Source organism: Cheilinus undulatus, linkage group 6 (assembly GCF_018320785.1).
Source record: "Cheilinus undulatus linkage group 6, ASM1832078v1, whole genome shotgun sequence".
NCBI classification, from domain to species: Eukaryota; Metazoa; Chordata; class Actinopteri; order Labriformes; family Labridae; genus Cheilinus; species Cheilinus undulatus.
In genome coordinates, this window is record NC_054870.1 from 41181317 (window position 1) to 41206922 (window position 25606).

At 39.0% G+C, this 25606-nt stretch overlaps 1 protein-coding gene across 1 annotated transcript in view; it reads right to left on the reverse strand.

Annotated features, from left to right (window-relative positions):
• Positions 1 to 13300: 13300 nt before the first annotated feature.
• The window catches only part of thbs2a (thrombospondin 2a), a 33843-nt gene continuing 21537 nt past the window's right edge, over positions 13301 to 25606 (reverse strand). Inside the window, exons 13-23 of the mRNA XM_041789625.1 lie at positions 25044 to 25262; positions 24853 to 24960; positions 24610 to 24769; positions 24198 to 24316; positions 23053 to 23287; positions 18923 to 19150; positions 18544 to 18815; positions 18364 to 18461; positions 16021 to 16160; positions 15523 to 15553; positions 13301 to 15184 (exon numbers count right to left, since the gene is read on the reverse strand). Of these exons, the coding sequence (XP_041645559.1) occupies positions 15181 to 15184; positions 15523 to 15553; positions 16021 to 16160; positions 18364 to 18461; positions 18544 to 18815; positions 18923 to 19150; positions 23053 to 23287; positions 24198 to 24316; positions 24610 to 24769; positions 24853 to 24960; positions 25044 to 25262 (1614 nt within the window). The 3' untranslated portion in view covers positions 13301 to 15180. The remainder of the gene's footprint in view (positions 15185 to 15522; positions 15554 to 16020; positions 16161 to 18363; positions 18462 to 18543; positions 18816 to 18922; positions 19151 to 23052; positions 23288 to 24197; positions 24317 to 24609; positions 24770 to 24852; positions 24961 to 25043; positions 25263 to 25606) is intronic.

The window sequence follows — 25606 nt, forward strand, 5'->3', positions numbered from 1 at the left end:
TAATGAAGTCCTGATGTACGCACTGTCTGTTCCCCCCAGGACTCGGCTCTGCTGCCTCGTCCATCAGACTACGTGGGCCCCACCGACACCATCAGGGAAACTCTGGGAGGTTTTTTGGAGACACCTGCTCTGCTGCTCTCCAGGGGCCCACGCATGAGGCCTGATTGAAGTGCCAAAAAAGACTGGCCTGAAGAGAAGTTATTTGATGTAATGCCATCTCCAAGGTGAGGAAGATTCAAATACTGCATGGTTATGCAATTACACGTCCTCTTCTTCAACTTTCCCTCCTGCCTGCGCTGACAGATGTCAGAATAGGGATTTGAATGAGACATTGATTCAACACGAGGCCACATGTGCAGAACGCTGGAAGGTGGTCACAGCACATGTGAGAGAGCAACAGTTGATGCCAGAGTTATGTAATGGAAACAGAAGGACATTTTATTGTTTTACTTTCATTGTTTCGGTGCAGAGTGGTGTATTTGCAGCAGATGTTAAAGCAAATGGAATGAGAATGAGTGGACAGAATAAGTGATAATTGTTCAGTTTGATGTATATTGTATCAATACATGGACAGCATGCATCAAAAAAGGGTCAAATCAATATTAGGTTGGATTAAGCGCTTTATTTTGAAACTTACCAGTTTTTACAAAATAAAATTGACTAATGGCATGTCAGTCCTTCAGCTAAAAAATGAAATAATGTCTTTTATTGTGTTTGGAAAGTTATAAAACATTTTCTTTATGTTTAGAACCCTTGATAATAAAATGATCATTATTTTCCCCATTAAGGGTAAAGAAAACCTACATGAATGTTCAGGCTCACAGCTTTGAGTGTCCTGACACGAGAGCATCTTTCAGAGCTTGAGCAAGGAGCTCCGCTGTGAGCTCATTGGTTCAAAAGCTCATTTGGATGAACAGACTTTTTAACTCCCAGTTTTTGGTGTTGAATTGTCTAGTGTTGCTGCTGCTGCAGGACACATAGGATTATTACTCAACCACATCATTTCTCATCACTGATCTACACCCAGAAAGAAGAAATAAAGTGTTTTTAAACTCACGTTGTCTTTGGATCACATTACAGCCACTGGTGCACATTTAATAGATAGGCTTTAACAGTTTTACTCGTGAAGCACCATGGTGCCAGCCCTGCACCAACCGTGCCGTGCCATGGCGGGCAAGATGTATGCACATCATGTAGCTCATGTATGAGCTTAATGTAGTCTTAACCCAAATGGACTCTCTTCCATATTCTCGGTAATGATGCCTATATATTCAAATTCTAATAGAGGCTTTGACTCACGGTCTAGTTATGGCTATGACCCTTTAACACCTCACCAAAATGCATTTCTTACATTCATATTGGACAGGATCATGAAAGAACTCGCCGGCAAAGGCACAGATGAGTTTGAGTGGACTTACAAACTCACAAACTTAATGCATGGAAACACTCCTGAAAAGACTGTAGAGTATGTGTCTGTACTGGTTGCTGGGCCATTCACACTCCTCGAAAGTGCGTGAGCATACGAACATGGGGAAAATACTTGCCATGGCCATCATTGACCAGGTCTATGCTATGTTTTCTGGCATAAACATAACAGCACACGGTAAACACAGCAGTAATTCTTGGCCGAGAAGGGAGTTAGGCAGCTGTAAGGCTCTCTTCCTTTACTCTAAACTTCACCGCAGAGCTTTTAACAGACCAGGAATGCCATTTGCATAGGAAGGAATTTAAACATATTAAGTGGGGTAAGAGTCAGGTTGTAGTAGATTGGATTGGCCCGTTCCCAATATGGGATCAGTTTGGCTAACAAGGAAGTCAGCGTCATTTGCCTACATGCTGGTTTTTTAGACGTTTTAATTGGTGTTAGTGGAGATATGGACTTGCAGAGTTAAGGGCATTCTTTGTTTTGTAGTGGATGACATTTCAGGTGGTGAAACTGTAGTACCACTACCTTTTATAGTATTTGGTTTTATGGAATCTTTTACAGATTGCGACAAGCTGTTTGATGTCTTTCATTTAAAATCCGAACCACTTCCAGATGATCGATTCAGTGCTGTTTCTCTTTTCTATCTCTATCTCAAACTACTGTCTCTAATTGATGTTTAACTTTTTCCACTCTGTAATTGCTTTGCTCCCTCTTCTGATACAAGAGCGTGCATGCACAAAGGAGTTTTCTAGTTGGGTGATGAAGTGTGCTGTCTGCTATCAGAGAGGCGTTCAGAGACAGTGGGAGAAGCAAAGCTCCAGAGAGAATTGCATGCTGACATCTTAAAAGTTCTACCTAATTTATACCTGATAGTCACGACATAGTCATTTTATACATTGAGTGTACTGGATAGCGCTCCCCCTACATTGATGCATTAATGTCATTAATACAGTACAATGAAGGTCCATAATTAGTGCATACTATCTTTTTTAATCACGTTAATCACATGCTTTACTGTCCCTTTCAGCACACTGTGGTTAAGTCAATGCAGTGTCTCCCTGCAGCTTCTATATCAAATAAGTCCTCCACTGCTCCTAAATGTCTTACTTCATTTTAAAAACTCACAGACAGCTCAGTTGATTAGTCAAAAGTCATCTGCATGCGTTATCAATCATTTCACTACCTCTGTTCTCTTTTTCCTTTTAAATCCATAACAAGTTCCTATTTCCACGATGTTCATGTCATAATCTTTGATCTACCCAAAGTTTATTTTCTTTCAAAATAAAAGCAGGTCTGTATCCAAACAGGAAGTCAATAAGCCAGTACAAAAATCTAGAAGGAAAACAAAAACAGTTTCATCCATCCATCATCTACCTTACTCTTCCCATTCAGGGTCGTCAGGAGCCGAAGCTGATCCCAAATCAATTTCTCATGGATCCAAATACGCAAAACTGCACAAATCAAAAGTGCCACTGTAAAAAGAGGTCAGTTAGAAAAACATTTAATCACTACTTTAGCGTGCAGAGTCAGAAATGTGTCTGGTGGAAAAATGTGCCATGCTAAAAAGAAAATAATCTTAGAAGTATTTTCCTATTTCTGTGTGCTTCTGTGTTTCTGCTGACTCTGGGATCCATCAGATGTTTATGAGGTGAAGAGTCATCAAAATGTAAAACTCAGTAACTACAGACACTAGCAGTAATGCCCCTTTACTCTGTGTCAACACTTTGACAAGTCCTCTGGCTCATTTTCATTGCTCCAACAAGCATTTAAAGGTCATCAAACCTTTATCCTCTTCCATGTGAAGGATTCCTCAAACTCTTTGGTACCCCGACGAATGCCTAGAAAGATTATCATCACACGCTTTCTCACAGTTCTTTGCTGATGCCAACAGCTGTATGTTTAAAAATGTGAGCAGCCAACTTCCCCCTCACAGAAGTCGGAACATATAAAAACTTTACAACCAGCCAGACTCCATACAGGCACATTTATCATGAGATGTTGAGGCGGTACATGCTGGCACGTCTGCAAGTGAAGTCAGAGAGCTCCCAAAATATGCAGTATTTCCAGATGAGCTGTTCATCTTTAAAGCTGCTCCAATTTCTCATTTGCTCACCTTTGACATTAGTCAGCTTCTATCATTCAGTTTTGTCCAAAGGGATGGATGTTTTTTTTTACTTTTATTTTGAAATCATTTTGTCTGCAACTCTGTAAAGGTCCTCCTATCTTCTATAACATTTTTGAACATTTGTTGTTTTGATCAGGACTGAAGTTGATTGAAAGATTTAAGCTTACAAAGCAAAATAACATTAGTCTGTATATTTTATAGCAGTTTTTGAAAGTGGACATTTTTAGCCAGGAATGGCTTATAAGGGAGCACATTTTAAAATCTGACAACACAAAAACCAATAATGCATCAAACCAATTTGATATAAATAGAGGATAAAGTAAATTTGCTAAGAAACAAATGCTAAGAAGTAATGAGAAGTTCTGCAAGATTTATATTTGATCTGCAAAGTCCCTCACCGGCCGTCTCATTAAACTAATCTTTAGAACTTAATTCAGTGAAATAAGGTGCGAGTGGAGACCGATTCCTGGCAAGCATCAGATTTGTTAAAAAAAAAAAAGTATATGATGTACTCTTTTTTTCAGGGGAAGCAGTAAAGGGAACAAATGATGAGCAGGAACTGCAACCAGTAATTATTGATAAAAACAAACATTTTAAAATAGAAAAAAAATCTGTTAAGAAAAGCATTGGGATGGAATAATCTAGTTTTAGTGAAATGGTTGGGCTGGCCTGAGAAATTTAACTCCTGGGTCTCAGCAAAAGATATTGTTGATGTGTGATAAAAAGCCTGTACAAGGGTAGAATAATTCATTTTAGTACCAAAGAGAGAGAAAAGATGGACAAGAGGAGTGGAGTTTATGTTACATTGCCGTGTGTATATCCAGCAGTTTATGTTCCATTACAGCAGAGGGCAACATGGCTGAAAAAACCATCAGAGATGTAAAGGGATACGGTGTGATCGCTTGTTTCCTTTGGGGAGCAGAGGGAGGGGAGTGTGTAGCATTGTTGTCTGGCCATAAGGAGCAAATGTGGCACTGCCTTCTCTTCCCTGTCATGTCAAACAATCAGTCCTCTCTGCAGTGCCACTGACATAGTTTATCCACTCCTCCATGCACGATAAAACCTCTAACCCGCTTGAAATATAGCGTGTAATGATAAAAATTGCAAATTATATAGAGTCTTAATTCTTGGGAACTTAAATCTTTTTACAAACAGCTCATTTTGCTGTTTAGACTATTTCTCCAGACTGTGTAGTTATGGTAGAACATGTTTTGATAGACATCTTTTACACAATAGAAGTACACGTGAGAATCAAGAGAAGCACAGTCACACCTAAACATTATGTTTGAGCCATATGAGACCACTTCCCCTGTGTAATATCACAAAATATAAAACAGAAATACATTTAAAGAGAGCAGGAGTAAAAGATTTCACTTCATTTAAATTATTCATTAAACCAGGGCTCCAGTAAATCCTGCACTGGTCCTCTAATGGCAAGAACCTGAAAAATGAATATCAGAGCTCATTATAAGGATTGAAGGTGTTAGATTAAAAGGAAATTTACCATCATGCTCTTATCAGGCCAGCACTCCAGATGATTCTTGATGTTTCAAGAGGCAGTCTGAAAACCAGAGGTGACAGGGTGTTCGCTGTGGCTGCTCCTAGACTGTGACAGTTTACCTCTTAATATTAAAACTGCTCAGTCTACTACATCACTACTACATCTACAACTTTAAATCCTTGCTGAAGACTTGCCTATCTGACAGCATCTCCTTTGTCTGGGCCCTCATATACCTGGTAATAAGCTTAGAGACTTCTGGTGGTTTTCAGGCCTTGAAACGACCAGGGGCTTGTAGAAACCTAACTACCTGCCTGGATGGTACCCAAGGGGTTGGTTGAGGTTGGTTCCCAACCTTGGATCTGAGCGCCACCCCAACGATTTCAGGGTGGTGCTCAGCTTTGTCTATTCTGAGGTTGTCAAAATAGGTTTGACTTTCTTAACTGAAATCAGTGTAACTTTTACTGGATGGTACATGAAAAGGTCTTTAGGTCATGACAAATGTTCAAATGTTTATGGGCCCGTTTTATTGGGAAGTTGTCAAAATTAAATGTACTTACATTATGATTAGAAACACAGCACATAATGGTGTATTAGGGCCAACCAGAAAGATTAAAAAATAAAAAGAATCCGTTCATTTTGATCAAAAAAGAGAAAATCTTTTCGTGGGAAAAAAAAATCAAACTTCTTTTGAGATTTTTAAGTCTTATATTTGCAAGAAAAGAAAATTAGAATTTCAGAATTTTGAAAATTAAAAATTAACGAGGAAAAAAACTTGACGGTTCTAAGCTAAAAAGTTAGAAACCTAAAAATTTATGGTTTTTAGAGTTGTAAATATAAAACAGTGTTAAGTCAAACATTTACAAGAACTAAAGAAAACAGCAGGTGGATTTTTGACCTTATAAAAAATTTGAAAAATTTGGTTCACCTACATTTAATACTTTTGAAGTGAGAAACCTTCTGTTTTTACTCATAAATTAATAACTTTTATAATTACCAGATTGTCTTTATTATTCTTTTTTTACTTGAGTAGCCCTAATACTCTATTAATTAGTTTATACATAGATCTTCTGTTAAGAAAAGTGCATGTAGGCCTATTATGTTTGGATTTTAAATGAAAACAATAAAAATTGATTTGTACTTTTCCTAGTGGGTCCTGGGAAGGGGCTTAGCTTTCCTTTGATTCGAGAAGGGGGGTGGGCCCTAAGGAAAAATGGTTGGGAACCACTGATCTAGGCCAGTGGTTCCCAGCAGGTTTTGTCTGCTCTGAGGATGTCAAAACTAGGTTTGCAAATATTAAGTAAAATCACGATAAAGCACTGAACTGTTTATACAATGGTCTTTTGGTAAGAAGAACCTGTAAAGAGCCACTTCCTTAGGGTTTGATTGGGGTTTGATAGGGGTTGATTTTTGGCAACAACATGACGCTATAATTTTTGTTCAGGCCTCGGGGGAGCTCAGTTTGACTTTGAAATGAGTAGGGGGGGCTCCAAAGAAAAAATGTTGGGAACCACTGAGCTGGGCCAGGTGTAGACTTTGTTTTTGTTCATCAGATTATTTTCCCATGCCCCTGGTAATGTGCAAGGACAACCAGATCATTACTGGGGGTTGTGTCAGTCCTCCTCCCTGCCTGATAGTGCGCTAAGGGGGCTTTCTCACCACAACTACACGGAGAGAGGATGAATTGCAAAAAACTGAAAAGCTTCAGTGTGGCTCTTTTTTTGTTTTAATAAAGAAATGTTGTCCAGTTCAGATCAAAACTGCCGCTGTAGCTACATCTGAGCTAATCACTCCACCAGCAGCCATTGTAATGGCTTTGCACACCAGTTGGAATGGTTTATAAAGAAACCAGCAGATGACAAATAATCAAAATTTAAACTGTAAGACCCAGAATAGACAATGGATACATAATTTGTATTCTACTTATGAATGCTAAATAAATCAACCCCTAACATTCATTGATCAGTTGTCATAAAATTGTTTCTCTGTTTTTGGTATTCATCTTTATTCAGGTGAAAATTTGTGACACTTCAGCAACATGCAGATTCTGTGTCATGTTATTCCAGGTGCAAGTGAAGTGTATCCTGACGTCTGGACTGTGTAAAAATGTTTATGTGTACCAAATGCTCCAACACTCCTCCACATGCCTCCTGTGGACTGAACACTCTGTAGCACCATCACCAATCAGAGTACAGGCCTGTTTTCCAGCTGGAAGTCATGAGTCTGTCACTACCTTTTACCTTTCAGTTGTCATTTAGACCGAGTATTCAGCCGTGCATTCAGCATACTGAGTCATCTGTGTGTTAACAGCATGTCAGCTAGTTATATCTCTTTTATGGCCTTTATTCGACCCTGACACATGACTGTACATGTAACCATGTCCTGCTCAAAGACACCTCAATCAGAGAGTTTCAAAACCATTTTTTCTTTTGGATACCTATTCCAATACCTCAGTTAGTTAAGCAACAGATAAATTATGTGTATCAGAAAAGGCAGAAAATGGGCTTTCAGACAGGATGCAGTGCACACTGCTGTCAAACCCACTTTTGCTCGACACAAGTGTCCCGTTGGAGGAAATAGGGCAACGAAAGGCTGGAAAAGTTAAATGGCACCAATGAAAAATGCTAAAGGAGCATTTTGCAACTTATTAGGTCAATTGGCAACACAGATGAGAACTTCTTGTCATGCTGGTTTCCTCCAGTACCACATCACACAGCCAACGCTGGTTTAAATAGATTAAGAATACAGTTAGAGACATTTGCATTCTTTACAAACACCATTAAAACAAATGAGAGGTGATTAATCACCATGGAAAAAGGAAGTAAGGGATATCTTATCTTGATTGGGTCTGCGTTCCATCAGATATCAGAGCTGTATTTCATGTGAGTTTATGTTGTGATTCCGATAAATCAGACTTTAGAAAGCCTGCAGCTATCAGCCCTGTCTGGCTTTGTTTTGTGCAAGGTTACAGCAAGGCCAAGTATTCACGACCTGATTTAATGAGACCTGATGCAGCTGGTCCCAGTTTCACACCAGTGCCATCAACACTTAAGTGGAAACAAGCCTCGCTCTGACACCTCGGATATTTTTTGGGGATCATACATGCGTGCTCTCTGTTAAAACTACATTTCCTTTTCTTGATCATACACCCCTCGAGATAAATGCTGTTTTCACTAGATCTGAGTGAATGTCCAAACATATAATTATCTCTGCATGGGAAAACTTTTATCCTCTTTTTTCCACTTGAAAATTTCTTCACTTTACCTCTTGCCTTCTTTATCCCTGTTGTCACATAAAGCATACAGAGTGGATCATCTCTAACTTATGAGTCATTTTTAAGAGCTTGGTTCATGCAGACAGTTTGGAGCCCCAGAGCTGCAGGACTTCAGCTCACAGCCCAACACTTTTTGCTTGTCTGGGAGCAATGAGTGTGTGCCCTAAGGCGGGCACAGAGAAGAATGGATATTTTCCCAATGACTAGAGGAACTCATGCCCTAAAATAAACGACTTACTTTATTTCAAATGACAGACCCAGTTTTTCCCAGCACACTTGCCCTTGGCAGCTCTTTAGTTACTCCGCTGAGCAACAATGCAGGTCACTCATTAAAGAACCAGTGGGAAAGCTAAATAGTCATTTGATTTGAGTTTGGGAAAGCAAGAAAAATAATCAAAATTTATGGCTGACAATATGCTTTCTGTTGCTTCTCTGCAGTAGACGGCAGAAGTTTAAGGATGGATTGAGATTTTACTTGGCCAGTATCATATTTCAAATCCAGGTGTATAAAATCAATCACCTAGCCATGCAGTCTCCATTAGCAAACATTTGTGATACAATGTGGGTCATTCTGAAGAGCTCAGCGACTTCAAGCGAGGAGCTGTGATGGATGCCAGCTTTGCAACATGATGGTTTGTGAAATATTATCCCTGCTGGATATTCCACAGTCAACGGTAAGTGATACTACCAGAAAGTGGTAGCGTTTAGGAACAACAGCAACTCCGCCATGAAGCAGAAGACCACATAAAATCACAGTACTGGGTCAACTGATAGTTCTGAACTTCCACTGGTATTAATTTAAGCACAAAAATTGTGCAACCAGAGCTTTATAGAATGGGTTTCCATGGCTGAGCAGCTGCATGCAAACCTCAGATCACCAAGTCCATTGCGCTGGAGGGGGGATAATGGTAGTGCTGTTCTACCAGGGTTGGGCTAGGCCCCTTATTTCCAGTGTCAATCTTCATGCTCCAGCATACCAAGACATTTTGGACAACTCCCAAATTTTTGGCAACGCTTTGGGAAAGGCCTTTTTCTATTCCATCATGACTGTACCCCAGTGCACAAATCAAGGATTATAAAGATATGGTTTGATAAGATCGGTGTGGAAGAACTCAAGAGTCGTGACCTCAGCCCCATGGAGAACCTTTGGGATGAACTGGAATGGATATTTCGAGCCTTCTGGTCCAACATTGTGCCTGACCTCATAAATGGTCTACAGAATGAATGGACATAAATTTCCACAGAAACACTCCAAAACCTTGTTGAAAGCCTTCCAAGAAGAGTGAAAGCTGTGATACCTGCAAAAGGGGGGCCAATTCCATATTAAAGTGCATGTATTTGAATACCACGGCAGTACAGCCCCTGCTGGTATAAAGAGAGTTGTGGTAGTGCAGAGTGGAAAAATTCAGTGAGTATAAAACTGTCTAAAGTTACACCATCCCACTGGACAGGCTGATGTTTCATACCAGTGTGACTGAGAGTGAACATCACCCATGGAGCATTTCTCTTTTAAACTTGAATAAGATGCTTCCCTTTCTGCCCCCAGCTTGCTCTGTTTGTCTCTGTGCTTCTAAAACTGACATTCTAGTGCCGGGCTCCACATCCTCGCTCCCAGGATATTGACACCAGACTATCGGAGCTTTCACTCATACAGCAGCAATGATCTCATCCTTGAAGTCAATCCAAATTCCTGCACTCATGATCTTTCTTCTTCTGCTAAAAGCCATTTTTTTCTTTCAGTTCGCAGACAGTTTTTTTTGAGTCATTAATCCTTTTTAAATGCTTGCTAGTTCCTTAATACTTGCCTCAGCAGAAAATACTGGTTTACTGTGTCACACATTGACATCCTCTGGCAAAACTGCCTGAACCACCCTGGAACGTGCCCCAGGCTCTGAACCAGTCTGCAATGCCAGCTCCATATAGCTGGTCTGTGGTGTTTGCCACGTGGATGATTCCAAGAGCCTCAACCCAAATATCTCCACCACCACAGAGCTACGAGAGCGCGGCTTTCACTTCCCCCATTTTCCCTAATAGAGCATTTTTTTCCTGGCCTCAACATCATTTACTTAACCCCTTCACTGTCAGATTTCTGAGAGAGACAGTCTTAGGAGAAACTGTAGACAAAACCCTTAAATTATGCTACACATTGTGACAAAGACCATGTCTGAGAAATGCAAACTTTATTCACTGAAATATACTGTTTATAGCGTTTTTGCACCTTGACCTGTAATGGTTTCTGTCAGTAATAGATTAGTCTGTGCTCAGTATAAAATGACAAGAGATATTTTCATCGGTCAGTTATTGTTTTGAACAAACTTTGAATCTAGATGAGTTTAAGCATTTTTAAATGGCAACACAAAGTATAAAAAAGCCAAGGTTGACAACATATTTCCATGAAATCCTACTTATTTACACTGATATGTTGCTCTTTTTACCAGTTGTATTTATGTCATACCAGATTTTCTAAGAGTAAAACATTTCATTTGAACATGTTCCCTCCTTAGAAATGAATAAAGCAGGGTTATTTTCACTGAGATAATTTCTGAAAACTATAGCATCCCCAGAAGACTGAAAACCTACAACAATTCATCCATCCATTTTCTTTACTGCTTATCCCACTGGGGTCTCAGGGGGTGCTGGAGCCTATCCCAGCTGTCACTGGGTGAGAGGCGGGGTACATCCTGGACTGGTCACCAGTCAATCGCAGGGCTGACATGTAGAGACAGATCACCAGGCCTGCTCACACCTACGGCCAATTTAGAGTGATCGGTTAACCTAATGATCGTGTCTTAAGTGATGGGAGGAAGCCAGAGTACCTGGAGTAAACCCACGGATGCACAGGGAGAACATGCAAACTCCGCACAGAAAGGCCCTGACCGGAAAGCAAACCAGGACCTTCTTGCTGTGAGGCAACAGCGACAACCCCTGCACTGCCGTGCAGCCAGCTTACACACAGATCCCAAAAAAGTTGGTGCACTGTGTAAAATGTAAATGAAAACAATGATTTTTTTTTAATATCATAAAACCATATTTTATTTATATTAGAACATTAACAACACATCAGATGTTAAAACTGAGACATTTATCGTTTCATTAACGACATTATTTCAATTTTAATTTGATAGCAGCAACACATCTCAGTTTTTGTATGCCAATATCTCATACAATGTAAAAAGTATTTTTATACTGTAGTATAAGCTCTTAAAAGTGAAATTTAAAGATTAATTTTATTCAGTTTGCCTACAAGAATGAGATTTCCATGACTATTTGTTTACTACGAATGATTTATTTTTGCATGTATTGATCATACCACCAAGCAGAAAACAAACTTTCACTTTTTTAAAAGATCCAGGCTTCTAAAAACATTTGGGCTTAGGCCCCGTAGGCCACCCCTTCACTCTGCCTATGCACAGTACTAAATAAGGATCGGAAATACCTGAAAACTGGAGTTGGAAACTGCATGGGACGCACGTACAGTGCTGTAAGAAAATATAATACTTTATAGTTTGAGATCAGCAAGCAAGGATAACTCAATTTCAAATTCATTTATTAAGGGAAAAAGCCATCCAAACCTACCTGGCTCTATGTAGAAAAGTGACCCCCTTCCCTTGTTTAATTATGAATTAAATGTGATTAACCAACTTTTTTTGAATGCTGAATTAAATTTCACTTGCCACACTCAGGCCTGATTACTGGCAGACCTGTTGAACCAAGAAATGCCTTAAAGAGAATCTCTCTGACAAAGTGAATCAGGCTAAAAGGTCAGGGTACCATTGGACAGTTCGTTATTCATTTGAGATCCAACAACGAAATAGGTCAGGGGGCTAAAGTATAATCAGTTTTTCTGTCAAAACCAATAACAAAACAGTTATACTTTAGCCCCCAGACCTGTTTCGTTGTTGGACCTGAAAGGAATAACAAACTGTCCAATGGTACCCTGACCCTAAAAGATCTCAGAAAGCAATATATCATGGTACCATCTAAAGAAATTCAAGAACATATGAGAAACAAAGTAATTATCTTACATTAACATATCAGTCTGGACAGGGTTACCAAAGCCATTTCTAAGGCTTTGAAAGTCCAGTGAACCACAGTGAGAGCCATTATCCTCAAATGGAAAAAAGTTGGAACAGTGGTGAACCTTCCCAAAAGTGGCCATCATAAAAAAAATAACTCCAACAGTACATCGACTGATCAAGAGCTGCAGGCCTCACTTGACTCAGTTATGGTCAGTGTTCATGATTCAACAATGAAAAGGGAACTGGAATAAAATGGCATCCATGGGAGAATTCCAAGACCAAAACCACTGCTGACCAAAAAGAACACAAAGGCTACGTTCACACTGCAGTTAAAAGTGACCCGAGCCTCTTTTTTTTTTTTTTTTTTGCCATATATAACTCCTATCTGATTTTTTTCTGACAGTGTGAACAGCACAGGCCACATTAAATCTGACCGTTTTAATCAGATTTAGGCCACATATGTGGTTCTTGATTAGATAAGTATCTGATCTTTTGGAATTTGTCTGCAGTGTGAACGCAGCCAAAGGCTCATCTCATATTTGACAAAAAAAAAAATAGAAAAAGAAGAAGAAGAAAAAACATCCTGATGATCCCAGAGACTTTTGGAAAAATATTCTGTGGACTGACCACAAAAGTGTGACCACTTTTCCCACCACTGAATATAATCATTGTACAACTTGTGCCCCTAAGCGTTGATTTTTTTTTTTTTGCTAAAGTAACAAAACTATTATAAATTCCATGGGCATAGCTCAAAATGATTTGCAGTCATTATTTCTTGAATGAGCAATGTCAGTTAAATGACATTATTCTAAAAGTAGGACAGCAGACACAACGGAGAAGTCATCAATACTGGATATGACAAAGGGTACGGTCTCAACGGTGCCCTCTTTGTTAAATATCTAGAGAAAACTCTGGGTATGAATTGGCACAAAAAGATTGATGAAATATAAACAACAAATTGGTGTACAAGTTATTTATTTATGAAACAGAACAATCTTACACTAATGTTTTTAGAAAATGTATATCTAACAAAACAAGTATACAAAAACATTTACATTTTGTGCATTGCAAACTCTCAACAAAGTAAACAAGATGGAAACCAAAACATAGAAGAACACAAATGATATACAGACTAATGAGTTGTACACGAACACTCCCTTGATCCACACAACACAAACACGCAGTCACACTCAGAGACCTTCATCTGGATTCCTTTTTCTATCGACATGTAAAGTTTTACAACATCCATAAGTGATATTTATGACTAAAATATGCATAAAAAAGATATTTGTATAAAATGTTTTTGGACTTCATGACTCCATCCACATAAAGGCTGACCTTTAAACCTTAAAGACTTTTCCTTTGATGCCATGGGTCTCTTGGTGCATAAGATACAATAGAGCTCTTGTATTCAGACTACAGTTAAGTTTTTTTTACTTACTTAAAACAGCCACCTCATTATGTATACCTGTTCAACTGCCTGTTAACGAATCAATCAGGCACATGGCAACAATCAGTGAATTTAGGCTTGTAGATGATATGAACTTCAAACTGAGCATCAGAATTGGAAACAAAGATGAGCTTAGTGACTCTGAATGTGCAGTGGCGGTTAATGTCAGATGGACTTGTCTAAGTATTACAGAAACAGCTGATCTACCGCCAACATCTTTTAGAACATTCCAAGACTACAACGTGCTCCATCTAAGATCTTTACTCTGATATAAAGCATACTCATTGCATTGATAAAATCACTTTAGGCAATTTTCTGTTTGGCACTGCCAAACTGAGCTACTAAACAGGTATACCTAATAGAGTGACTGGTGAATGTAAATGTAAAATAGATATTTTTTGATTATCTAGAAGCCCAGTCATAGATTGACCCATTTGAATGTCTTTGGACACAAAAAACACAATCATTGAAAGATATTCTCCATGCAGCAAAGTGACATTTAACTTTGAGGCAATGGAGCCTCGTCTGGAAAGCCAACAAAATAAACACAGTGGCTTTAAATATACACATACAACAAGAGACAAATTACTGTGGCATCTATGACAAGCTGTATTTTTGTATTTGACAACTTAAAAAACAGCCAATGTTTCTCTTTTACAAAGCCTTACTGTTTATATGAAATGAAAACTAAGAAGCATAGCAGTGCATAAAAACATGGAAAAATAATTTGCGATACTGAAATGTGTTATGTTGTCGTTTGTGATACTCAATTATACGCTTTGTCAGTGTGAACAAATAAATAAATATTTACAAACTCTTGCAAAAAATGCAAACAAACAACAAACGAACAATAAAAGCAGAGCATTAATAATTTACAAAGGAATTATAATACAGACTTAGTATAAACATCTTTGGCACTGACTAAAATGGCTTACTGATATTGTTCACTCAAGTTCTCTGTTCAAAATAAATCTTCAGGATAAAAAAAAAAAGGAGATATAGTTACGGACTTGGTTATGCTTTGGTTACAGATACATTATGATCAGCTGTAGGAAGAAGCCATGATGATCCCAAAGATGGAGAATGACTGAGTAAGTAGGAAACTGTAGGAAAGCTCAAACAGCGTGTGAGTGGTTGTACAATGGATCCTTAAGAATGTAGAAATAGGTAAACATGTCATAAGGCTTTCTTAAAATTCATCCAACCTCATCAGTTTCTTTCCCAGTTTGTGTCAAACAGGAAAGTGGTTTCCTCTGGTGGATAGATCGAGGCGAAACATGGACAAACATGGAAAGTCCCATCGTCTCTGAATTAAATTTGATGTGATGTTTACTTTGAAAAGTTCTTGTTTTTTGGCTTCTGATGTTTTTCTATCGGACTTGATTCAGTTATCTGTGAAAAGACAGAAAAAAAAGCTCAGTGACTGCCATATTTACAACAAAAACTAGGACACTCAACATGGTTCTCACAGTCAAAGTGCCAGAGCAGCAACAATATGTGCACTGTGTGCGTCAAAAAAGCGTGTCTTCAATAACATGGCTGTGATTGTGAAGTGGCTGCAGGCTTGTTTCCACTGTTTTGCACTCAACAGAAGATCCTTGGAGCAACAATCAAGGTCTTTCACAATGCTTCAGAGGCATTGTACACGGGCAAGCTGACAAACAAACATGGCGTGACTCTTTTTTCGTGCTTTAGCCAAAAACACAACACATAACCCTGCTCATTGTTACCTGATGAACACTGTTGGCAACTCCGGCTTATCTGAAGTTCAAAAAAGATGTTGAAGAATTAAAAACTTAACCCACACTGCACGCAGATGGGTTCTCAACCCATTTTCTGAACAATGTAATGTGTTTCTATGGATGGGACCACATTAAAGGAAAACACTGTGCCAAAATCTACCTATAGTAGCTGTATTCATGAGGTGTAAACTGTGGCCATGTCAAACTAACACCACACTGCTTCTGTCTGTTTAAAACACTTGATAATGTGCTTAAAATATTCATATTTAAAGATTTAAGTCATTTAAACATTTGATATCTATCTGTATATTTGGGGAAAGTTGCTAGAGTTCGCTCTAATATAAAGTCTAAAAATTAGTTCAAATGTTAAAACCTCTAGCATATGGTAATGGAGTTTTGTAATGTGATAAACTAAGTCAGTTGTCTTAAATTAGGTAGTTAAAAACATGAGTAGTATTTAGATAAAATGAAAATGCTTGCACTTACCTCTGCACTCATACTTGAGGTCAGAGAAGAACACCAGCTCTTGTGAGAAGACAAACAGGCCTAACCGACCTCCTGCAAACGTCTTGTCGTAAATTGGTCCCGAGTCGGCCATGATCTGTTTCCCTTCATAGACCACAACCCTGAAAAATAAGAAACAAACTTTAAATTTAATGGTTATGAGAATATAATATTAGGTTTATGAAGTACGGTTTACAGAAGTTTGACCTGAGTTGACGTGATGGGTAGCAAACTCAAAACATTTGTTCATTATCGGAATTTTTCAATGGTCAAGTATGCTTACGCAACAAGGAATTTGACTAGCTTTGCTCTCAATGTAAAAAAACAAAACAAAAAAAAGTATGAACAGTTGGTCAGTGTGATGTGCGTTTGAGGTGAGGTATTTTACCACAGAAAGCCTTCTTACTTTATTTGAGTTAAGGCGAATTGTTTAATTACTTGCAGCATTTGGGTGCAGTAAATAGATCATTTAATAAATCATTTATTAGTATAGTAGGTAGATTATTTGGAGCAAATGTGCATATGAGATTAGGCATTTCACCACAGAGAGCCTTCTTCAAGCATTCAAGTTACTATGAGTTATATAATCATTTAGATCATATTGCCAACAATGCAAATTCTCATTTATATGAAGATGATACTGTCATTTATTGCATACGGATCTCTGTCACTTACAAGAAGCCTTTGATATTGCACATGACACTTTGGGGATTAGAATTGGTTCTGAATCATGACAAAACCAACTTGAAGAGTAGGTTGCTTAACATTCCTTCTATTACTGCATCTCAGGTGATGTGATTGGGTTGGTCTTCTTATAAATATCTTGGATTTTTGACTGATGAGCCACTGACTTTTAAGAGTTTTATTAAGCAACTTGTAAAGAAATAAAATCTGCAACTGGGGTTTTATTTTAGAAATAAGTGTTGTGCTGAGCTTTGTAATGAATCTGGTGTTCTTAACTCATTATTGTATCCTGTATGATGAAGTTGGGTGGCCTTCATTGACCACTCGTAGCGTAGGCGAAATCATTTTCATATACTTCTCTGCAAGGCTCTACTAAATCTGCTTGCCTCATACTTGTGTGATTTTATTTATGTGAAAAGTGCTGGAAGCTTCCGCTGCTGCTCTGTAACTGAGTCACAAAATTCACTTTTGCTATCTGTTCCAAAAGTCCATCTTCAAATGGGTAAAAGGAGCATCGCATATTCTACTTCTGCAGCCTGGAATCTGCTACAGGACACCTTATGTGTAGGGGAGCTGGTCTCTTTAAATATTTTGAAGGCTTTAGAAGAATATGTTTAGGTTGTAAATCATTTGAATTATGTCTTTCTACTCTGTGACTCAAGATTCATTTTTCTGTGATTGTAACTGCTCTGTGTTTTGTCTGTGTTCTGTCAAATGTACTGACTGCTGCCTGTCTTGGGCAGGACACTCTTGTAAATAAGATTCTTAATCTCAGTGACGTTTTCCTGAGTAAATGAATGTATTCAAAATAAAGTTGACTATCTTTAAATTTTTTTTTTACTGATGAGACAAAGGAGTAAAATCAAAGACTGTAGAAAGCATTGGACTAAGTCAGAGTGTCGTAACCCATTTGGTTAATGAGGCAGTCTTCTGAAGCCAACTTCTGGAGGCTGCCATGTTGAAAAGGCTGTCTCATACTAACTTTCAGATGTTTTTTTTTTTTTTTTTTTTGGAATACCATTTTGGGTAAATGACAACTGGCCAATAGCTTGTATAGCATTTTTCTAGTAAATAGACTAGACCATTCAAAAGGCACTTCCTTGTTTGCTCTGGAAACAGTCGCCCTCTAGCGTCAATTCCAGTGCACATGTGCATCCTGGGACCGCTTCCAGCACAAACACGGAAGTGACTTTTTCAGTGCATTTCTCCCTCATTATGACAAATTTATAAATGAAAGTGAAACCTCAGTTTTCTTTTAAGTAAAAACACACGATGAGGATCTGTTTTTATTGAACAGAGTCCATAATTCAAAACAAGAAATAAACAGTGGACATGGGTGGAGCTATTTTCTGGTTGAGAGCTCTCTTTAAACTGAGACTGTGAGCACTTACACTTTAAGGCACTGCTGTGGACACATGCTCATAATGAAATGTGTCCACTGTTTGCCTATCTTAGGACAGATTTGAAAACCCTGAGTATCTATTTGCAGACAGCTTTTTGTTTTTTCTTTACAATCAGGGGGTCTGAAGTAGTCCGTTAAAAGGACATGTGGAAAAAACTGCAGTCAACAGACTCTTTTGTCCTGCAGTCCAACTGAGAACAAAGAAACCCTTGGATTTTCTGTTCAACTTCATCACTTACCTTATAAAACCAGTCTTTGGTCTGTGGATGAGATGCCACCTGTAGGCTGTGTAATCCTTCCATCCAATATTCTTAGGGTCGTGCCACAGAGTCCGTACCTTTATTTGAAAAAGGATAACAACACTCACTTCTGCTTCATTCTTTAAAAGAGAACATAAAGCACTGTGAACCCAAGCCCACCTGTCCTGGAGTGTTGCCTGTGTGCCACAAAGCATTCCTGAGGTTTTCTCCGGTGCCAGTGGTTGAGTTAACGACTTTAAGTGAAACCCCAGAGATGCCGAAGGCCTTAGAGGGTTTGTCCTCCCAGTAAGTCTGTGTGATCTGCTTCCACATCACCACATAAAAGCGCCCACTCGACTGGTAGCCGAACACAAAGCCTGCATAGTCATCATCTCTGTCTGTGTTCACATACATCGTCCCACTGAAATCCACTGCATTGAACTCATCAAAACCTGTCAAGAAAGAGGGATAAATGTGATGCTGTGGCTTTGTGCGGATAAATGAGGTTTTCAAGAGCAGCAAATGGTAGTTGGAAAGTAAATATTTGTGTTTTACTCACCAACAGCAATGCCTGGGTCAGAGTTGGCAGTCTGAACCAGCTCTTTACCCTGGTGTCTGACCACCCAGTTTGGATCAATTTGAGTGGTTCCCTTAGGGTCCAAATGGACCATCTGGAACTTCCTGAAGTCTGTGACACTGATGGCACTGTTTTCCGGACAAACGTCGAGAATATCTGGGATATTATCGTTGTCAAAGTCATCTTTGCAGGCATCCCCTCTTCCATCACCTTAAAAAGACATCAGACAATAGGGTATGACTTAAATGCACAACGCTTTCATCATGGTGCTCTCAATCAAAACAGTAACCAAAGATGACATTAAAAGTAGCAGGAAATCATGGGAGTAATTCCCTGTTAACTATAAAAATTAAGGATTTCTCTGACTTTGAGTCTGTTGATATAACTGAGTTATAAGTACTCAACTAAAAACACACAGCACAGGTGAAGTTGTTTTTTTAAAATAAATGTAGCTATTTCACTGCAAAAACTCTACTGTAATAGAATTAAACATATTTTCTTTGCACTTTTTTCTGTTTTATCTCTGATCGGAAAAACTCTATGGTAGCTAATGTGAGTGTCATAATACTCCGACATAATACTGTTGGGGTTTACGTAGCTCCTCCAAGTTAATATTAAAGCTGAATGAAGAAAATAACAAGTCCTCCAAGGGCAATTGCTGAAATTCCTCTGCCAAGACTACTGAGGAAAATCAGCCACCTCTACATGCTGTGACATCTTCCACTGTTTCTTGTAACTATCTGAAGCCTGACGTCTATTGGATCCAGACTACAGGCCAGGAGCTCTCAGTAGAAAGGGGCGCCAGTGGCTAATGAAGGCCTCTGCATGGGAGCAGCTAGCTGCTTTCTGTCATCAACTTTGTTATTTCACAGGGGGCTCAAATGATTCTATCAAATAAACACTTCCTGACGAGCTGTGAAGAAAGATTCGGTGTCCGGGCCCTTCCTCCTTCACGGTCTGTTTTCAGTTATAGACAGCTGTACAAACTTCAGGTAACCCTGCTTAAATTGGGCAGCGTGGAGTAATCATGAGCAAAGCCTGAAATAAATAAAACTTCATAGCCTGGTGTGTGCCCTCCTGGTCAGTTCACTGAAGTCATGAAGCATGACATCACCTCTGCCAACCTGGTCATTGACTCTTTCCATAGCCATCACGATTCACACCTGCTGTAGTTAAGCTAATTGCTAGCTGTGAAAACAACTGGGAGGAGGAACACTGGAGCAACAGTAGACAGCCCTGAGTAAAGAGTAGAAAGTCTCAGTGCATGGAATAGGGCTGAGTGATATGAACAAAAATAATATCTTGATATTTTTTAGCTGAATGGAAAACACATGGTTAACATCTCTGTTTTTACTGTAAAGAAAATGTTTTAAGTCAAATCCACACGGGCCAAATGCTCAAGCTCTGTCAGGTTGCACAGGGATGGGGTGTGAACAGCCCTTTTCAAGACCAGCCAAAAATTCTCTATTGGATTGAGGTCTGGGCTTTGACTCGGCCACTCCAGACCATTCATCTTGTTGCCTTCAAACCATTTCTGTGTTGGGTTTCACTGTATGCTTTGGTTCATTGTCTTGCCGAAAAATAAATCTTCTTCAAAGCCGTAGTTTATGTGCAGACTGGATAGGACTGTCCTCCAGGATTTTCCTATATTTTGCTGCATTCATTTTACTCTCTACCTCCACAAGCCTTCCAGGGCTGGCTGAAGAGAAGTATCCCCACAGCATGATGCTGCCACCACCATGCTCCACAGGGAGAATGGCATGTTTGTGGTGATGTGCAGTGTTTGGTGTCCTCCAAACATAGCGTCATGTCTGATGGCCAAAAAGCACCATTTTGGTCTTATCAGACCAAAGAACTTTCTCCCACTTGCCCATGGAGTCTCCCACATGCCTTTTGGTGAACTCTAGTCGAGGTTTCATATGAGTTTTCTTCCACGGTGGCTTTCTTTTTTGACACTGTTCCATAAAACTTTGATCTCTGAAGAACAAAGGCAACTGTTGTTGTTTGCAGAGTCTCTCCCATCTAAGATGCTTAAGCTTGTAACTCCTTCAGAGTAGTCATAGTTGTCCTGGTGGTCTCCTTTTTGCACAGTCACTCAGTTTGTGAGGATGGCTGGATCTAGGCAGATTTACACCTGTACCAAATTTCTTCCATTACTTGATGATGGGTTTAACTGAACTCTGGGGGATGTTCAGTGCCTTGAAAATGGTTTTGTATCTAGCCCCTAACTTATACTTTTATATAACATTTTCTCTGAGTTGCTTGGAGTGTTATTTTGTTCTCATGGTGTAATGGTAGCCAGGAATACTGATAAACCAGTGACCAGACCTTCCAGATACAGGTGTCTTTATACTACAGTCACTTGAGACACACTCACTGCACTCAGATGATACCCATTTCACCAATTGTGAGACTACTAGCACCAACTGGCTGGGCCTCTGTTTAATTAGGACTCTCACTTTAAAGTGGGGGAATATTTATGGAATCCCTCATTTTACCGTACATATTTTTGTTTAATTCACATTACTTTGTAGAAATCTGTTTTTACTTTGACAGTAAAGAGTTTTTTTTTGTAAAAAAAAAAAAGAAAGAAAAAAAAGAAACAAGCCAAATTATGTTGACCATGACTGATTTATAAAATCAATAAAAGGGTAATACATCCAAGTTGGTGAATACTTCTTTTGTATCTTTAGGAGCTAAAAGACGAAAGCAATCTTGAACAGCAAGATTTTATAGATTTCTTCAATTGCAAAAATAGTTCAAAAATATTGTGAAAAAAGTTGACCTTGCAAATCTTGATGATGGAATAATGAAGCTTTATGAATCTGCCAACAATTCTGAACAAAATGTAATTCAATTTAAATTACAGTTAAAATGATCTCTAAATTATAAAGCTATTATTTTAGACATGAAATCAGGAGAGGCATTGTATTTTAGGGAGAAATTGGATGAGGAAAGTAATAATGTCCTTGCTGAAGATGAATGGCACACAGCCTGCAAAACACAGTGGAAAACAATTAATTCTTTGGTTTGGAGAGAATATTGTTGGAAGAATTGAGTTGGATTCTTCGTTACTCCTCGGCAGAAAGGACATCTATCTACACACACAAACTGCTGGAGGCAATGCCAGACCGACAAAACAAACCACTATCGTATATTTTGTTCCTTCCCTGCATTAGATCTGTGCTGAAAAAAACATCAGACCTTAGAAGAAGTTACCAGAATCACTGTCCCATTTGATATTCTATATCTCTGTAACATCACTCAGCAAACAGCTCTCACTTTAATTGAAGGGATGCGGGGAGAACGTTACCTGCCTGACTGCACTGTGCCAACAGTGAAGTTTGATGGAGGAGGGATAATGGTATGGGGCTGTTTTTCAGGGTTTGGGCTAGGTCCCTTATCTCCACTGAAGGCCAATCTTAATGCTTTAGCATAACAAAACATTTTGGACAATGCTATGCTTCCAACTTTGTGGCACCAGTTTGGGGAAGGCCCTTTTCTATTCCACAAAGGAAGGACTATAAAGACATAGTTTGATCAGATGGTATGAAAGAACCTGATTGTCCCACACAGAGTCCTGACCTCAACACTATCAAAAACCTTTGGATGAACGAGAATAGAGATTGTGAGCCAGGCCTTCTTGTCCAACATCAGTACCTGACCCCATAAATGCTCTATAGAATGAATGGGCACAAATTCCAACAGACACACTCAAAATTTTGTGGAAGAGTGGAAGCTGTGATAGAGAACTCATGGAATCACAGAAGAACATACAAACTCCACACAGAAATACCCTATCCAACATCTTGATTTGAGGCAGTAGCATTAAACACTGTAGCCCATCAAGCCAAATTATACTTACCTAGATGTTTGCAGGTTTACTTTGTAAACCGTGCATGCAGATAATAACAAAAGGTGTAACAAATGGTAACAAAATGGTGATAAATATGTTATGGTGTAATGTTTTTCTGCACTACTAGTGCATGCACCCTTAATCATAAATTTATGTCCACACTGACAGGAAAGTATTTCAAAACTCTTAAAAACAGGATATTTAAATCTTTAAAACTACATGTCAGGAACTGTGTTAAAATTATTTTAATTCTCACCATCAGAGTCCAGCTGGTCTGCGTTTGGTGTCAGCCTGCAGTTGTCCTTGTCGTCAGGTACACCATCATTATCATCGTCATAGTCACATGCGTCTCCTTTGCCGTCCTGGTCGTGGTCAGCCTGGTTGGCGTTGGCAACATAGGGACAGTTGTCCAGATTGTTCTGATGGCCGTCTTCATCAATGTCCTGGTTGTTGTCACACTGATCACCAACCCGGTCGTTGTCAGCGTCACTCTGTTGGAAACAAAAAAATAGTATGCTCTGTCAGAAAGGACACTGTCTGTCTTTTTTATCTTGAAACTACAAAAGTATGTCATGAAGTCTCTGGACCTATTGACTATTGTTTGTTGGTGATATAAACTGTCCAACTGATGGAAGACACTAGAAAATTTATTAGTTATTAAGAGAAGAAATCAAGATAATGGATCCAATATTTCCTCTGCTGTCCACTGGGCATTGTATGCACATTTGCGACAAGTATGACCAGCAGTTAGAATGCAGTTGTTGTTTAATGATGACTTCTATGATATAGGGTGTAGGGATAACAGAGATTAAGATAGGCTTGACCATTTTCAGATTATACTAGATCAGATTTGGGACTATAGGCCAACTCTTTCCAATTTTCCTTTTAACATGTCCCTGCATGTTGTCCGACAAAGTCAGATGAAACCTGATTGGACAGTACAAAACAATTTCAAATAGAGAGAGCTGGCCTTGTCGGCAGGATATCAATACAACAAAGACAATCATGTCACGCAGAAAGGCATGGATCATTAGGGCCAATGTTGAGAGGGCCAAAGAGTCAAATTTATGCTCAAAAAACAATATGACAGAATTTCATTTTAGACATATTTTCTGCACTTTTTATTTCATTCATATATTACACTACTGTTGTGAAGCTAAGACTTTGATAAACTTATTTTGATCACCAAAGCAATTCATCCACATAAGTGAAGGTGTGTTTTCAAAAGAGGTTCAAAAATTTGTAAAGATTGGATTTCAAAATTCAGCATTTGGGCTAAAATAACAGAGGGTTAAGGTGATTTATTTGAGACTAAATAGCTTTATCTCATTGCTGCTTAAGTAAATCCATTTATATGAATGACACACATTTATAGAGGTTTTATGTAGGGAGGTTTAGTACCTGGTCAGGGTTGTGAAGCATTGGACAGTTGTCACACTGGTCACCAACTCCATCCATATCAGTGTCCTTCTGGTCAGTGTTGTACACATAGGGGCAGTTGTCACTCTCATTCAGAATATCTAAAGAAATAAAGCAGACCAGTGATATTTTATGATGAATTTAGTGGTACAAATATAATCCTAAATTGGACCTATTCCCTTCCCAAATCCAATCACAGTCATAGTAGGTGGCTGTTCAACATGAGCCTGGCTCTGCTTGAGGTTTCTGCCATTTCAAAGGAAGTTTTTTCTTGCTTCTGTAATGTTACAAAATGTTGCACAGTACTGTGCTCATGGTGGATCAATGCTGACATTTTGTAAATAAGTGTGAGTTGCTATAGATTGACTAAGTGATTAACTGAATATGGTTTTACCGTCTCCATCAATATCTATTGCACAGGCGTCTCCTTCTCCGTTGTGGTCGGTATCTATCTGAGCAGGGTTGTGTTCATAAGGACAGTTATCACAGCGGTCTCCGACTTCGTCCTTGTCAAAATCAAACTGGCGAGGATTGAAAAGGAGCGGGCAGTTGTCCTGTAGCAAAAGGCACATTGTTGTTAGATAAAGTCTCATAGACCTGGTTGTAGAAAAATATGTTGAGGTCCAAACTCGTCTACCCTCTCATCCAAAATTCCATCACTGTCATCATCCTTGTCACAAGCATCTCCTTGACCATCTTTGTCAAAGTCTTCTTGTCCGGAGTTGGGAAGATTTGGGCAGTTATCCTGCAAGAGAGTTTGTAGAAGTTTATTATCAATACAGAAAGTGCTTTCTGACACCAAGATTTTGATGAGGTTCAGTGAAATACCTTCTTGCAGTGATAGGTAGCATTGGCGCCACACACAAGGTTCTGATTGGGCCAGCCATCCAAGTCTGAGTCTTCTCCACAAATGAATCCATCTCCAGCATATCCAGTCCGACACTCACACTTGTACATGGGATCACTGAAGTGGCTGAGGTAGATACATTCAGCATATTTGTGACAGCTGTGGGTCCTGTCCTTGCATGGGTTCTCTGGTTCACAGACCTATAGAAAAGAAGAAGGCATTGGAATAATATCAAAAGATCTGACATCAATGAAATCCAATAATCAATATAACTCATCTGTATAAAGACGGCCCTCCATGCACTTGCCAAAAGAGGTTATTGCAATCTGGTTCATATTTTAAGTTGACTTTTTCGGTTTTACTTTGAAGGAACTACCGCTCCAGCAATTTCAGTCCCTGCCCTTGTCACTAGTTGTTCCCCTAATTCATAGCTTTCACAAGACGTCACTCATGGACCCACCTAGAAAATCAGAGAAATTGACAGTCTAGGTTGCCACCTAGATGTTCTAGCCAATTTTACTTAAAAAAAAAAAATGATAAAAGA